This window comes from Lithobates pipiens, unplaced genomic scaffold (genome assembly GCF_037356315.1).
Source record: "Lithobates pipiens isolate NorthernLeopardFrog02 unplaced genomic scaffold, aLitPip1_a1.2 Scaffold_8, whole genome shotgun sequence".
NCBI classification, from domain to species: Eukaryota; Metazoa; Chordata; class Amphibia; order Anura; family Ranidae; genus Lithobates; species Lithobates pipiens.
This window is the reverse complement of record NW_027507903.1, coordinates 515,667,028-515,683,992: the sequence shown is the minus strand read 5'-3', so window position 1 is coordinate 515,683,992 and position 16,965 is coordinate 515,667,028. Positions and strand designations below refer to the sequence as shown.

The window sequence follows — 16,965 nt, the reverse complement described above, 5'->3', positions numbered from 1 at the left end:
TCTGTGTTCCTGTTAAAGAACTTATCCTCTCGTGTCATGTCCTGTGGATGACTTTTTTACTAGCTAGGAAGTGAAGAAATCTCTCCAATGGAGCTTCCAATGGCAGAAAAACCGAACGCTTCCCAACTCTACTCAAAGCAAAAAATTATGTTTGGGCTACATATGCATTTTAAGAGGGCTCAATAGGGCTTTAAAGTGGTTCTAAAGGCTCAAGGTTTTTTACCTTCAGCATATGCATGAAGGTAAAAAAAAACCTTCCCTGTGCAGTAACCGCCAGCTCCGCCCTATCATTACCTGAGCCCCATTGCAACCCAGCGATGTGCACGAGAGCCTCGTCTCACTAAGGACTCTCCCACCTCATTGGCTGAGACACCATTGGCTCCTGCTGCTGTCAATCACAGCCAGTGAGCCAATGAGATTAAGTGGGGTTTACCCGCAGCTCGGTGTGTGAATGAACACACAGAGCAGCGACTTGGGAACAAGCTTGCTTGGGTGTCCCCATTGCAAGCTCCTTGCTCTGGGGCCACTCGGCAGGAGGGAGGCGCCAGGAATAGGGGCTACTCTGTACAAAACCGCTGCGCAGAGCAGATAAATATGACCTTCTTGTTATTTAAAAAATAAAAATGTACTTTAATATGACCTTTAGATAGCGTAAGAAAGGGTTGGAACCTCCATCAAATTACAGTCCGTGACCCTGCTGAGGATATTCACTGGGATAGAAAGTAGAGAGAAAATTTTACATTTATAACCAGAACCTGTTAAATTGACAAGAGGAGAGATGTCTTTGGAGCTCCTGTTGTGTTTTTGGAACAGGAAGAAAATCTAAGCAATCAGAAAGTAAAATAAAATGTCTGGGCTTTTAATAATTTCCTTTCTGAGATATGGAATCACAAGGTTCCTGTTACTGCCTTTCTTTTAAAAAAATTTAAAATGGTGTGTGTGTATCTATATTTATAGTTACATATATTTTTAGCCTTTAATCACCCTATCTACATTCTTTTTGCCCTTATTATAGAATAAGAAGAAGAGAATGAGCTGTCGTTTGCATGTCACTTCTCAGAATTAAGTGGTGGCTTACTCATTAGTGACCCTTTCTTTAAAATGTGACATATATGATTTATCAGCCTGTAGTGTCAGCTGTGATGATGTGTAAATTACCTTTCCTATCAACTTCGAACAATTAAAAGCCACCAGGTAGCTATACAGCGCAAGATCTCTTGGATAATGGCTCAATAAAAATTATCCAGTCCTATCAGACACAACCCATAAATTTGAAACAGTGTGGGAACCTTGGGCAGCTTACCGTGGAATTTCCCTCATTGCTGAGGTTTACCCTGATCACCCTCAAACCTCCGGTTAAAGCAAGGCACGTGCACCCTGTCCTTTCCCTCAGTTCATTTCCCCCTTTTCACCTCTTTTCCACCTCCTTTTTCTTTCACTCTTGTTGGTTCGGTTTGATTTAAGGGTTCTTTCACATTTTGTTTGTTATAGAGTCCAGTTGGCAACACAGAAAGCTTGGTTAATAGTAATACAGCGCCTGAGCCGAGCAAGAGCCACCTTTTTGGCTTAACCTTTCCCCGTTCTAGCCCAACTAAGGGTGGGGGACAGTGGGGGGCGCCTGACCAGGGCACAGGCAGATCCCATTAGGGGTGCGTGGGGCGGGTACAAACCCCAGGACCACTAGTCTCCTTAACCAGAGTTCCTACCATCACTTTGCCCACTAGCTAGGGGTAGAGTCTGATTATTCCTTTATTTAACCCACTGTGTTGCTATATAAATACAACAAGGCCCCTGTTGCTGACGCCTTGTTTTATTCAAACATGTTAATGATATTGTATTTCTGGCCTTATTTCGGGCTGACAATTTGTTATGCTTATATTCTGATCTGCTTTGAAAATAAAAATCTATTGAAAGTAAAAGCCACCAGGACTGCCTCCAACTGTCAGAGTTTTGGGAGAATGTCAGACTAATCTCCCAAAATTCATATTTCAAATCCCAATAGAGCCTTAGTTTTTCCTCCTTCACTCTAAATCCATTCCTGTTAAAATATATTTAAAAAAATCAATCAAATAACATCTTTTATAAATTGAGGCCTGCATACCCGCCTGCTAACAAAAAGACCCTCCCCTATCATCCAGCTGCGACTTAAAAAACAAAACAAAAAAACCTTGTGCCTTTACAACTGCTTTAAGACAAAAAACCCGTGTGTAGCCAGCCTCCCCAGCACCCCCCTAATTGCTTACCTGAGCCCCTTCTCTCTCCAGCGATGTCCACAAATGTCTAAGCCATCTGGGACACTCCTCATGACTGGCTGAGACACAGAAGCAGCGCCATTGGCTCCTGTGGCTGTTACTCAAAATCAGTCAGCCAGTCAGGGGAGAGAGGGGGTGGGGCCATGTTTGGGTTCCATGTCTGAACGGACATGTGGAACTGTCACTCGGCTCCAGTGCCCCAATAGGAAACTGCTGACTGTGGGGGCACTCGCTAGGAGGGAGGGGCCAGGAGCAGCAAAGAGGGACTCGAGAAAAGGAGGATCCCTGTTGCTCTGTGCAAAACCAACTGCACAGAGGAGGTAGGTATGACATGTTTGTTATTTTAAAAAATATTAAAAAAATTGCCTTTACAATCACTTTAATAAAGTAGAAAACATAAGGAGGATGGAAGAATGAATCCATTCACATAAAATACCCTGGATATCTTTCATAAAACATGGGGACTCTCGCACATTTATTTATTACAGGTACTTATATAGCCCAGTCAGCATATGCAGCTCTACACATAAACAGTACATCAGTCCCTGCCCTCAAGGAGCTTACAATCTAAGGTCCCTAATTCACATTCCTACATAAACATACTAGGGCTAATTTAGACAGGATCCAATTAACCTACTAGCATGTCTTTGGCGTGTTGGAGGAAACCCGAGTACCCGGAGGAAACTCACACAGACACAGTGGGAACATGGCGACTCTAGGCAGGTAGTGTCATGGTTGGGATTTGAACCGCGAGCCTAGTGCTGCTAGATGGAAGTTCATGTTTTTGGAAGAAGGGAAATACCTGTTTGCTGGAGTGGACTGAATTGAACTTGCTCATCCCATCAACTGTCAATACCAGACTATTGTGTAGATTACAACCACCTGCATTTTCCCTCTGTAGCCTTCAGTCTTGTTCACAGCCTGTCCTCCTACTTTTTTTTTTTTTTTTCTTCCCTCTTCTTTTTTTCATCAAATACCACCAAACAAAAGGGTACAGCGTTACACGACCGCACAATTGTCAGAAGCCTAACTATATACAATATAGACGGTCCCCGGTTTACAAACATCCGATTTGCAAACGACTCCTACTTACAAATGGAGGGAGACAACAGGAAGTGAGAGGAAATCTACTCTTAGGAATGGAAATTCACTCCTGTAAGAGTTATTATGGGAAAAAGATGTCTGCACGGAAGCTTTTTTACCAATCCTTGTTTCCACAACAACCCACAACTTTCAAAATCCAATTGTCATTGGGACAGGAAGTGAGGTGAAATCTTCTGAACAGGGGCACAGACAGCAAAACAAATGTTACAGGGGGGTTAAACCAAAAAAAAAGATAAGAAAAAAAAGAGCCTAATTATATGTGTGATGGCACACTAATATATCCTCAATACACCATGTACCCGATATGGGTAGTCCCACTCTAGTCAAACAATATTGCATATATAAAAAACTGGGTTCTACTGATCAAGACCGAAAAGGACCAGAGGACCAAATGATTGACACAGCATGCAGTGCATAGGAAAGGTGAATAATTAATAGTTTATTGAAGAGTAAAAAAAATCACTATAAAACTCCACAATGGGAGGTCATAATGGGGATACCAAAAACTTGACATACATCCCAGGGTGCCAGTATCGAGTCTCCACCGGGTATAGCTACAGACTGACCTCCCATTGTGGAGTTTTATAGTGATTTTTTACTCTTCAATAAACTATTAATTATTCACCTTTCCTATATACTGCATGCTGTGTCACTCATTTGGTCCTCTGGTCTTTTTTGGTCTTGATCAGGACAACCCAGTTTTTTATATATACAGGGGGGTTAACCCTTTCCTATGCTATCCAAAAAACTGAAAAATGATTTTATTTGCTCGAGCTACACTTAAAAAATTTACCTGTTCCAACTTACAAACAAATTTGACTTAAGAACAAACCTACAATCCTACAAACCCTATCTTGTTTGTAACCCGGGGACTGCCTGTATATACAAATAGGGAACACTGAAAAACTAGAAAAATTGAGGTATAGGGATCAGATGGGAAGTGGCAAAAAAAAAACTTGGATCAGGTACAAGTGGGAGCAGATGCAAGGCAGCAGGATTCAGGGTACAGTGAACAAGGCAGAAGCAGGAACAGAATAATGCCCAGCAGTATCTGTCAGTAAGCAAAATACTGGCGCAAGAAGCACTTTGAAGTGGAGGACCTAAATACTCTCCCAGCATCAGGTGAAAACTGATTACTGGGGTCTGCCGGCTAGGAGACACCTACTAGTGGACACTTGAATTACAACCCTCCGCTCAGGGAACCATAGTGCCAACAGCAGGTGATCCAGGTCCTGACATTATGCTTTAGTGAATTGACCAGTTTTAAAGAAGAAATTCTCATACGTTGGTACTATGTATGTGGTTCAGTCCTCCAGATACATTGTAGACCTTTAATTTGCACCTATATTCTGCCTATTCAGGGCAAAGTAAAAAGGTTACTGAATAACGTGCACCTTCTAATTCTATTGCTTACCTTTCACATTCCCTTTGCGCTTAGTCCCTGAAAAATCACAAAATTAGTCTTACATGGTGCTTAGGACCCTTCATTCTGCCACATGACAGTGCTGAGCTCTTGCAATTAGCGGGTTAGGTGCCCAATACTGCATGTTGAAAGACCTGTAAGAGAGTCATGCTTTTCACTGTACCGTGAATTATGGGGTTCGATAACCCCCAGAGGGTAAACAAGACGGCTGAGGAGCAAGTGAAAGGTCAGTATAAGCCCTGAAGGGTAACTGGTATTCATCTTAGATGGACAAACTACAATTTTGCTTTTAAAAAAGGATTGCAACTATTCCCCTATCAGGTTATGTGCTCTATTTTTTTTCTTATAGTTATGCAAATACTCTCGTTAAAGTGTAGGCCATGTGAGGGACCTCTGCCCCAGACAGTGTGACATTCAGCAGGAACAAAATCCAGACATAGGAAGAATTATTAAACTTGACTAAAATATTATTTTCTACTGCTATTGCTCTTTTCTCTATGAAAGTTCATTACATACAACCCCAGCACAAATAAAAATGGCTGAATGATATCCATCACTTTTGCAGCTCCAGATCATTCAAAATCTTCAAAAACTAAATGCAGAGCAGTTCAGTTTTGTCCCAGAAGTAAACACAATAAATGGCACATACAACTGCATTTAGAACAATTCTTGAATGGCTAATAGTGTTATGTACTCTATAAAATATATTTTTGTGCTATATAATCACAGGAATGAAGTAAAAACATTTTTTTCTCATTTGTGACTACAGAGTCTCTTTAAATATATTTATCAATTCAATAACAATTATATTTATATAAGTATATTCATTTATATTTATCAAATTTCTATTAAAATACATTTTCATTATGGCAGAAAATACAAAATGACCTCTATCTTTACACATCTGCAATTATTCAGGAAACAGCTAGATATAAAATTAAAATACAATAAAAGCTTGGTTTGAGAGTAACTTGGTTTGCAAGCGTTTTGCAAGACAAGCAAAATTTTAAAATAAATTTTGACTTGATATACAAGCGATGTCTTGGTACACAAGTAGTGTCATGTCACAACTGAGTATAGAAGAGAAGAGAGGCGCCTCTAAATGTAGCAATATGATTACATTTAATGAAGGTACAAGATTTAGAAACTCACATGGTTGATGATTAAAACAGGCACATCTAGGTACACAGGCACTCAGGGTTTATGAATTATGCTCGCAATGCAAGGTTTTACTGTACATGTATAGCAGCTATTTTACCTGCTAAAGGATTTGTACAAAATACTTTCATGGCACAGCCAGACAGATGACACTTTCTTTGTTACAATTACAGAATGTAGCAGGGATACAGTAGGGGTCCTCACTCCACGACTTTGAGGATTCATGCACATTTTGGTTTTTAAATGCTTCAGCCCCGGAAGATTCTACCCCCTCCCTGACCAGAGCACTTTTTTACGATGTTGCACCCAAACAAAATTTATGTCCTTTTTTCCCCACAAATAGAGCTTGTTTTTTCCTTGTAGATACGAGGTCTGGGCTGGAAGGGAGTATTTGTCTTTTAGACACATGCTTCTTCTATGACACTGCAATGAGAGGCATTTTTTTTTTTATTAGCCAACTGGGGCTAATGGTACTTTACCATTGGTCCAAGACTCCAAGCTTTCCATTGAGCTCAGTGCCTCTGACAAGAAGTGAGGAGAGAGACTGTGAGCTCAACCTCAGTCTTCTGCCAAAAGTGTGCCAGCTTGTATTTAACCTCTTCCCGCCCGCCAGCCGCCAAATGACGGCTGGGCGGCACGGCTCTGCCATAAACAGCCTGCCATACAAGTGAATGGCTGTGTGCGACTGCACCTTTGTAAACTGTTAAACATTTGTAAATGCAGATGCTCCTTTGCATTGGTATTTACCCCTGCATGTGGGTCCAATGTATTTTCCAAATGCAAAAGTAGACCCAAACCTAGAAGCATGCTGGGGTGGGTTCTGACGCCCCCCCCCTCCCCCAGATTTTAGTTGTGCTCATGTCTCTAGGAGTGCATCCATTGATCCATGAGGCACACTCAGGGAATACTGGTTCCCTGAATCTCTGTCACATTAAAATTATGCCCTCCCTGAGTTTTTATAATGCACCCCCAGATCTGATAACTTATATCCAGGCCTGTGCAAAAGTTGTGGATTCTGAAAATATAACTGGGTAGTGACATTAAGGTAAAGTTACGCCAGGGAAAATCTGATTGCCTCTCGGGGGATCAGGAAGGAATTTTTTTTCCCCTGCTGTAGCAAATTGGTTCATGCTTTGCTGGAGTTTTTTTGCCTTCCTCTGGATCAACTGTGGGTGAAGAATTGTGTATATGGGATTGTATATATTTTTTTATTTGTTTGAACTAGATGGACTTGTGTCTTTTTTCAACCTGGCTAACTATGTAACTATGAAAAATACTACGTCGGAAATGCATGCCCAGTTAAAGGTCAATGTAAAGAAGCACTGGTGTTTAGAAGAGAGTAGCTGCATACAACATTATACTTGTATGGCAGTCTGTATGGTGTGGGAAAGCTCTGAAAAATTACGCTAGGTACATAAAATGCCTTTTAAGGTCCCATGTGCATGAACCTTGAAAGAGCAGCAGCAGACTAATAATGTTACCCTTCTGCACACTCTGTTCTATCCTCCAATCAGCTTGTCCATTGTCAACGGATTTGCATAAAGTACATCTGACTGACAAAGATCTAACCCTTCTTCCCTCAGTTCTGATGTATAGGTGATTGAAAGAGAATGATACTAACTCAAGTTAGGGTACTTACAGTATATTAGCTACCTTTAAATAAAATAATGTAATGGTTTAATAAATATATAGCTACAATAATTTCTGTCTGCATTCCGTGCATCTATTCCTGGGTGTCCTAAAAGTTAGTACCTCTGTGTACTGCCCTGACGCATCCGCCTTCATCCTCCCATTTTACAGGCTGCTGGCAGCAGGGCTGGACAGGGCAGTTGTACCTTCTGCTCAAACCAAATGCTAGAATCTCATGTAACAGGGCTAAACACCCAGTGTGACTAAAGGCCTTGGTCCCGATTTAAGAGTTTGTAAGTAAGCTCAACAATGTCTTTTCAAAAGGGAATCTATTTTTGGAGGACCTTGGCTATGTTTGGTGTGAAATTCTTTATTCTTTGCTATCAAACATTTCTTGGTTAAGGAGGCTCACTAATAGTCTATACAATCTATAAAATAATCTGTATGGACTTCAGTTATGGCTAAAGCAATCGTATTCAGTAATGTAAAAGCTGTTTGCCATATGCTATGGAGGATCCATTTAGTAGCAGTGAATTGTGCTATGGTTGTAGAGCTACCAAAGGCTGGAGATAACATTGCTTACCACTAATGCCTCGTTTCCACTGAGCGGATCGGTTCGGGTCGGTACAGTTTGGAAGGTTTAGAATGGTCCAGCCTATTCAGGTGGGCATTTCCACTGCAAGTTGGACTACCAGGGGCCATACAAAGGTTTAGAAAAAATGGCTAGCGTGGCATCACACTGATTGGCGGACAGAAAAATGTCTGCCAATGAGTGGAATGTATTGTGTGACGCCAGTAGCTCAGTCCTAACCATACTGTACCATTTTCTATGGCCCCACATCTGAAGCAGGACCTTGAATGGTGCGATATGGTTCAGTTGTATGGGCCGCTTTCATAATGGAAACACTCCAAATAGCGTACAGTACCGTATCGATCCGCTCAGTGGAAACGAGGCATAAGTCATCTTACTGTGCAGTTGACTAATAAGAAAAAACATTTATATTTCCATATAATTGCTCTTTATTATTGGTCAACATGGCTCAGTACATTATGTCTGAGGTTCACTTTCTGCAGTATACTAGTCAACACAACAAAGAGTTAAACAAGTGTTACCTGTGGAAACTATTTCAGACCTATTAGATGCTAATGACCTAATTTATCATGGCTGCTGCAGAGACAAGAAACGTGAGCGCTCCATTTGTTGTCATTTCCTAGCAGCCCAAAGGTTAATATCAATATTGGAACACTGTATTGGTGAAGACATGTTGGCCATCGCTGGGGATTAAGCAAAGAAATGTTGTTTCTGTCATGCAATCAGTTAATATCCAGACACATGAGCAGTCATAGAGAAGCCAGTTCCCAGCTCTTCCTTACATGATTGCATTTTAATTGTGATGCTTGCCATTTTAATATGCTGGAGACTTGTACTCCCTCCATTCAAAATGGCAAAGATGTAATGAAGGGCACAGGTCACCAACAAGGCAATGAATCAAATATTAAGGGAATATGACAGTGTAATAGATAAGGAGATGAGGAAAGCTTGTGTGTGTCTCTATGTGTGTGTGTGTGTGTGTGTGTGTGTGTGTTTGTATGTATGGATGTATGTATGTATGTATGTATATATATATATATATATATATATATATATATATATATATATATATATATATAATTAATGAATAATACAACCTATTGTGTACAGTGCAGCCCTGATTTATAAAAGTGGTTCATAGTTCTGCCTCCGGCAAACCTTAAAACAAAACTCAGCTGTATCTGAGCACCACGTACTGAAAACACTATTTAACTAATTTTTAATAATATAATAATATTCAAAGCAAGCTCACCCACCCATCCATCCATGTCTCCTTGTTTTTTTTTTTTAAGAAATCACTTTGATAAAAAAAAAAAAAAAAAAAAACCCTAGCATTTCCAGCCACGGCCATCTTGAGTAAGGGCAGATGATTCATGTATCATTTACTACCTGGAATCCATCCTTAGCTTAACCACTTCAGCCCCAAAAGATTTGGCTCCCGAATGACCGGGCCATTTTTTGCGATTTGGTACTGCGTCGCTTTAACTGACAATTGTGCGGTCGTGCAATGCTGCGCCCAAACAAACTCTGCGGTTTTTATTTTTTGCGCTTTAAACAAAAAAAAGCGACAATTTTGAAAAAAACTCAATATTTTGTACTTTTTGCTATAATAAATATTCCAATTTTTTTTTTTTAAATGCTAATTTTTTTTCAGTTTAGGCCAATATGTATTCGCCTACATATTTTTGGTAAAAAAATCGCAATAAGTGTATATTGATTGGTTTGTACAAAAGTTATAGCATCTACAAAATGGGGGATAGATTATGGCATTTTTATTATTATTATTTTTTTTACTAGTAATGGCGGTGATCTGCGATTTTTATCGGGACTGCAACAGTATGGCAGACACATCGGACATTCTTGGGACCATTGGCATTTATACAGCAATCAGTGCTATAAAAATGCACTGATTACTGTATAAATGTCACTGGCAAGGAAGGGGTTAAAACTAGGGAGGCGATCAAGGGGTTAAATATATTCCTTAGTGTGTTTCTAACTGAAGGGGGAGGGGACTGACTAGAGTAAGTAACGGATCGTGGTTCCTAGCTAATAGGAACACATGATCTGTCACTCCTCTCAGAACAGGGAAGTGTGTGTTTACTCACACTCGTTCCTGTTCTGTCTCTCCTGCTCAAGATTGCTCATGACCATCGGCCGTGAGCATTGACACCCCTGCTGTGCAACCTGCTATCCCAGTCCCGCAAGCCGATATATAGCTACGATGGTTCGTGGGATCGTGCCAACCTGCCACAGTAAAATGACGGTGGCTGGTCAGCAAGCGGTTAAGGGGTTATAAACCCTATATTTTAAATAAAAATAACAAACATGCCTATACTTACCTGCTCTGTGTAATGATTTTGCACAGAGAAGCCCGATCCTCCTCTTCTATGGCCCCCGCTGCCACTCCAGGCCCCTCCTTTCCTTGGGGGCACCTGTGCAGGGTCACTCCTAAGTCCTGCTGCTGCATCCATTGACAGCGGAACTCGGCCCCACCCCCCTGCTTCCATGTCACTGGATTTGATTGACTGCAGCGGGAGCCAATGGCTCCTGCTGCTATCTATCAATCTATTCACTAAGAGAGACACAGCGGCTGGAGCTGCTGTGCTTGTGCACATTGCTAGATCGGATCGGCTCAGGTAAGAAAAAGAGGGGTTCTGGGGAAGCTGCAGCACAGAAAGCTTTACATTCACTTTAAGCATTCAGTCAGTAGAGGGATAGCATCTCTTCCCCTTTTTCAGATGACAGAAAAAAATGCCCATAAAGACTAGATATGTGCACTGACAAAAAATTTGTTCATTTTCATTTTTTGCTTTTTTCAGAAATTCGAAAATTCAGATTTTCGAATTTTCAAATTTTCAAATTTCCAAATTTTCAAATTTCCAAATTTTACATTTTCGAATTTCTGAATTTTCAAATTTTGAATTTCCAAACTTTCAAATTCAGAATTTCCGAATTTTGGATTTTCAAAAATTCGGATATTCAAAAATACGAAAATCTGAAAAAAAGAAAATCAGTAAAATTTGAAATAATAAAACTATTAAATATAGGTATTGGAATTTCATTTCAAATTTGGCTGTTTGTGTACGTAATGAATACAAGTTTATCTGAAGTTATGAATTAGCCAAAATGACGAATGCTGCATCCAAAAAATGGAATGGAACAAAATAATAATAACAAAAAGGTTTTATTATTGTTTATTATTATTAGATCATTAAATTTCATCCGTTTAGATACAGCATTCGTTATTTCAGATAGTTTTGTAACAATGGATAAATTCATACTCGTTACATTCACTAACAGCCAAATTTGAAAGGTAATTCCAATACCTATAATTTTATATTTTTTATTAGTTATTATTTCAGATTTTCATTCTTTTGAAATTTCAGATTTTCATTCTTTAGAATTTTCAGATTTTCATTCTTTTGAATTTTCAGATTTTCATTCTTTTTCTTGGATTTTCAAATTTCCAAATTTTCAAATCTATGAAATTTCGAATGTCCTCATTTCAAATTTCTGAAATTTAGAATTTTCAAACTTCTGAAATTCCAAATTTTCAAAAAAAACATTCGGAAAGTCGAAATTTCGGAAATTGGAAATTCAAAATTTCTAAAATTTAGAATTTCTGAAATTTAGAATTTTCCAAAATTCAGAATTTCCGAAATTACGAATTTGTTAAAATTCGTTACAAAATTTATTAGGAACTAAACGAATTTTACATGTCTAATAAAAACTCTTGGGATGTATTGACATCATTTTGGCCAAGGCCAAAAACCATAAAGCAACTGATGAAATGTAAAAACAAAAAAAAATTTAAAGGAAGTATAATATACCTTATTATCTATTTATTAAGGCTAGTAGCATAGGAATTAAAAAATAGGTACTCCTGATTGGTAAAGTTTAGTTCCCCTTTAACATTGCCTATAGCATAGATTCACTGATCTGATGCCAGAACACTGTAAAACGTTGATTCAAGTTTTAGCCTTCTGGGAGTGGAGTTTTGCATAGGGCTCAACAAACTCGTGCCACCCCCCATGTGGCAGGATCCAGGTCAGGAAATTGGCCTTTCAGGCCCCCTTTGCTGCATTATTAGGAGCAAGGATGAATATCATGTTCTTCTATTCCTGGAAGAACTAATCTGGACGTTGTTAGCAGTTGCTGTCTCAGCCAATGAAGAGGGAGAGTCCCCGGAGAGCCGAGGCTCTTGTACACATTGCTGGATCGCGCTCTGGCCCAGGTAATTATTAGGGGAGGCTCTAGGATGCATGAAGGTAAAAAAAAAATATGTGAAATTTTAGAACCACTTTAAGTTATCATTCATGCAGTTGCCTCTAGATGCCTGCTGGTCAGGTATGGTGACTAATTATATACAAGTATTATGGCGCTATAAAACCTGTGACGTCATCTCCCGTCGCCCGGAGTTCCTCGTGCGTTCCACGCCTCGGACTAACGCTCACTGCTCTACATCGGCCGGCTCTGCACATCTAATACAGCCCCCAGGAGTGGATACACGCCGACAGGACTCCCCCCCAGTGCAAGGGATACAGATGACACATCGAGGGTCTCCCTCCGGTTTGGAATCTTTACATTGCCTGTTAATGTACTACTTAATGTGAGTGTTTTTAACCACCTGTGCATTAAATAAGAATTTTACATTCTACACTCAGAGGCGCCTCTCTCTCTTATCTTTATGGTGACTAATTAGACTTTACTGTGAAGTCAGTCTTACTTTAAAAAAATGTCTGTTACCAGTGACATTTTATTTAAACCTCTAAAGGTTGGATTTTGAAGCCATGAATGTGATCAGTGTTTGATAAAAACAGACTGAACAATACCAAGGGCCGTTATGTTTTATAGGAGGGGGCCATTGCTTGCTTTTAAATATCTGTAAAAATGTTTTCAACCCTTCATTTCAACAACTTCTTCTGTTCTTTCTTCAGTTCTTCTGGGTCCTGCTTGTCATCTTCATCATAGAACTCCTACTGATTGTCATTGAACTTGTTTTCGAAACTCAGGTAAGTGTAACATCTGTAGAACCCAAAAGAGCACAGGATGCAGGGATGCGTGTGTTTTTAGAGAAAAATTATGACTTTTTGCTTTCTTAAGTTTCCATTGTTTTATATATATGTACAAGGTTATTGTTTATTGCACGCAAACTTATCACTAATTCTCAATAGGAGATTTTGGAGCAATTGGCTAGACACCTCAGGCCTGGCACCCTTGCAACTCATTAGAGTTAGATTACTAGGTTGAGCTCTGCTTACCCTCACCTTTATTATCCTGACACATAATTATAGGACACATACTGTGTTATCTATACTAAATATAGAATTTATTAAGACCAATGGCACCCATAGTAGTATATTGGTTCCTTTTGGATGATTGGTAGTCGGACGCCATGATATAGAGATAGAGTCTTTATTACTTATTCAACATGTTGTAGACAGCATAAGCCTACTCCTAGGGATGCAGTTCTGTTCTCCATAACTAAAGTAATTATTTTTCTGTGTGAAATGGTATGGCCCTTGACAGGTTTAGGGGTCATGTCTGCGTTGTCTGACACAAACTTTTTTAGAGATGTCTCTTATGCATTTTAATACTGTACTCTTGGTTAAAGTGGTTGTATAGTAAATTCCCCCTCACAATGCGCCGCTGACCGCATGTGCGGGGGTGACGATATCAAGGCTCTGGCCACTCACAGCGCCGGAGCTGCAATACCTGGAAGAAATGCAGAGGGAACATGTCAGCTCCCTCTGCGTGGATCGGGCCAGATGTCGGGGCCTCGTTCTAAGGTAAGTATTTCATAATGAGCTAGTATACGGTGCATACTAGCTCATTATGTCTTTTCCTTTGCAGGTCAGGAAGAAAAAAAAAAACTTCAGCGGGCACACAACCGTTTTAAATGGATTTAAAGTGTAACTTTAGTCAGAAAATTAAGTCCTGCTAGATCACTTTATACTGGCCCCCCAGAAGACCGGGCCACCGCCTGTAAAAGAGCTATAAGAAGGCGCGGTGGCCTGGCAGAAGAACCGAAGAGGGGGACAAGACCCCCGAAGTCGGGAGAAGAGGCCGGCGGCGAGGAAGAAAGCCGGACTCCTCCGCTAGCAAAAGAGCTACAAGAAGATAGCGGAGGAGTCCGGCGAGAAGACCCCCGAAGACGGAAGACCCCCGGAGCTGTGCAATAAAATATTTTAACCCTGTGTTGTGTTTTTTTTGTACTTTTTTTCACAGGTGAATGGGTAGAGGTACATTGTACCCCATACTCATTCACATAGGGTGGGGGGCCGGTATCCGGGGGCCCCCTTATTAAAGGGGGCTCCCGGATTCCGATAAGCCCCCCTCCCGCAGACCCCGACAACCAACGGCCAGGGTTGTCGGGAAGAGGCCCTTGTCCTCATCAACATGGGGACAAGGTGCTTTGGGGTGGGGGGGGCCGCGCGCCCCCCTCTTCCCCAAGGCACCCCCCCATGTTGAGGGCACGCGGCCTGGTACGGCTCAGGAGGGGGGGGGGGGCGCTCGTTCGCCCCCCTTTCCTGGCCGGCCGGGTAGCGTGCTCGGACAAGGGTCTGTTGTGGACTTGGGGAGACCCCCACGCCGATTTTTTTCGGTGTTGGGGTTCCCCTTTAACTCCATACCAGGCGGCGGGACCAGTGACATCTCCCTCGCGGGCCCCGCCTACCTGGAGACGCGCTCGAAATGAGCGGACTTTCCTCCGCGTGTGTGGGCGAGTCCGTTCATTTCAAAAGTAGGGCGGATAGTATGGCGGACTTAGTCCGCCGTATTAGTCCGCTCAAAAAGTGCCGTGTGTGGGCAAGTCCGTTCATTCGAAAGTATGACGGACTGTCCGTCGGATTGTCTGACGGACTAAGTTGGCCAGACAGTCCGCCACGTGTGTACGCGGCTTTAGTTTGTCACCATTCCATGAGCTGGCGCAATTTTGAAACATGACATGTTAGGTATCTATCTACTCTGCATAACATCATCACGTTCTACAAAAAAAATTGGGCTAACGTTACAGTTTTTTTAGTTTTTTCATTCATGAAAGTGTATTTGTTCCCAAAAAATTGCATTTGAAACACTGCTGCACAAATAGAGTGACATAAAATATTGCAATGACTGCCATTTTATTCCCTAGGGTCTCTGCTAAAAATATATATATATATTTTCTAGCAAAAAATACTAATTTAAACTTGTAAATAACAAATATCAGAAAAAGGTCTAGGCCAAGATGGCAGCTCCATTGGCGGAAAATGATAGGAGGGTTTAATTCCATGTTAAAATCGATAGGGTTAGTACTGATTTATGATTTACTGCTGTTCAAGGGCTTCAGCAAAATGGCAGCCTCCAGCAAGAAGGAACAGGGGCAATGTTGGAGGCAAATTACAGCACAAACTCATTTTGGTAGCATAATTACTAATGTAGAATATATGTTTCTTGCTAAAGAACATTATTTATTTTTTCTTATGGGTAAAGTTCCACTTTAAGGAGACAACGTATATTGTTTCTTTTTGGTTTTTACTTAACTACTTGTATTTTTGTACTTTCTCTGCTCTTTGTTTTTGTACTTGGGCTTATGTTTTCTGGGCCTACCTGTAAAATTAAAAGTAAAAACATTTCATAAAGCAGGGCTCGACAAACCCCGGTCGCCAGGTCGCATTTGCGCCTAGATTTCGTGTCCTGGCGACTGGGGCAACGCTGCTGGGGTATCCTGTCTCCATTTGGACCCCGAACTCCGCCGCGCAATTCCATCGGGCCGCGCCGGCCAGTAATTGAGGCCGCGGCTTTGCGCCCTTCTAAAATCTTTCGGTAGTCTGGCGCCATCTTGTGGTGAATGTAGAAATTACACCCTATTCCAATAATGCTAATTCCTAATGGAGTGAAGCTCCCCTGCCTGTTTTTTGCCCAACGGTGAGTGTGGTGGCTGGTAAATGGCTTCTCATTATATTATATATATATTATTAAATTTATTAATTTATTTATTAATTTAATTATATATATATATATATATATATATATATATATATATATATATATATATATACATTTTTGTAATTTTTTTTTTTTTTTTTTTTTTGTAAAAAGTAAAAAAAAAAATTATTTTAATTAAGGAAAAAAAAATATATTATTTGTAATCCTCCCTGCTTGACCCCTTTCACAAGGGCTGTCTGATCAGGTTCACCTGTCAGTTTTTCAGGCGGACCTGATCGAACCCTTAGCAGGGAAATGGCAGTAAATGAGCGGGAATATGTCGGAAATAATAGTCACATTCTTTTGTTAACCACTTCGTGCCCGCGCTATAGACGAAAGATGTCTACAGCGCGGACACCAATTGCCGGGAGGGCGTCCCTAGACATCCTCCTGTTTACTTCCCCTCTGCACGCCGCCATGGGCGAGCATCGGGGAAGTTCTGTGTTGGCCGTGTCCCTTGGATACAGCCAATCACAGATCATGCTAAATGACCAATCACAGCGGCCATTTGGCACTCGAGCGGTGTGTCCAATGAGAGGTGATCTCATATGTGGGGGGCTGGGGGCTATCTTCCCCTCACTCGTCTCCATGTCAAGCCAGGGACAGGTCCAGATCGCCGTCACGGACCTGGCTCCTAACTTTTTTAGCTGGCTCCTAGATTCCAAGCAAATTTGTCAACCCCTGTCATAAAGAATATATTTTTTTTGAAAATCGTTTTATTGAGTATAAAATATACAAACAAACGACAGTAAACCTGCCACAGCATTGGGACTAGCCCCACGCAGTAGTCAGTGCCAGCCGGGAATTTGGCCGCTTCCATCATTGGTGACATACAGCTGTAG

The 16,965-nt window shown here is 40.9% G+C and overlaps 1 protein-coding gene across 1 annotated transcript in view; it reads left to right on the top strand.

The window, feature by feature from the left end:
• Positions 1-16,965, top strand: part of LOC143960638 (tetraspanin-15-like) — a 243,344-nt gene that overhangs the window by 109,056 nt on the left and 117,323 nt on the right. The window contains exon 3 of the mRNA XM_077469420.1: positions 13,096-13,170. Coding sequence (XP_077325546.1) covers positions 13,096-13,170 — 75 coding nt within the window. The remainder of the gene's footprint in view (positions 1-13,095; positions 13,171-16,965) is intronic.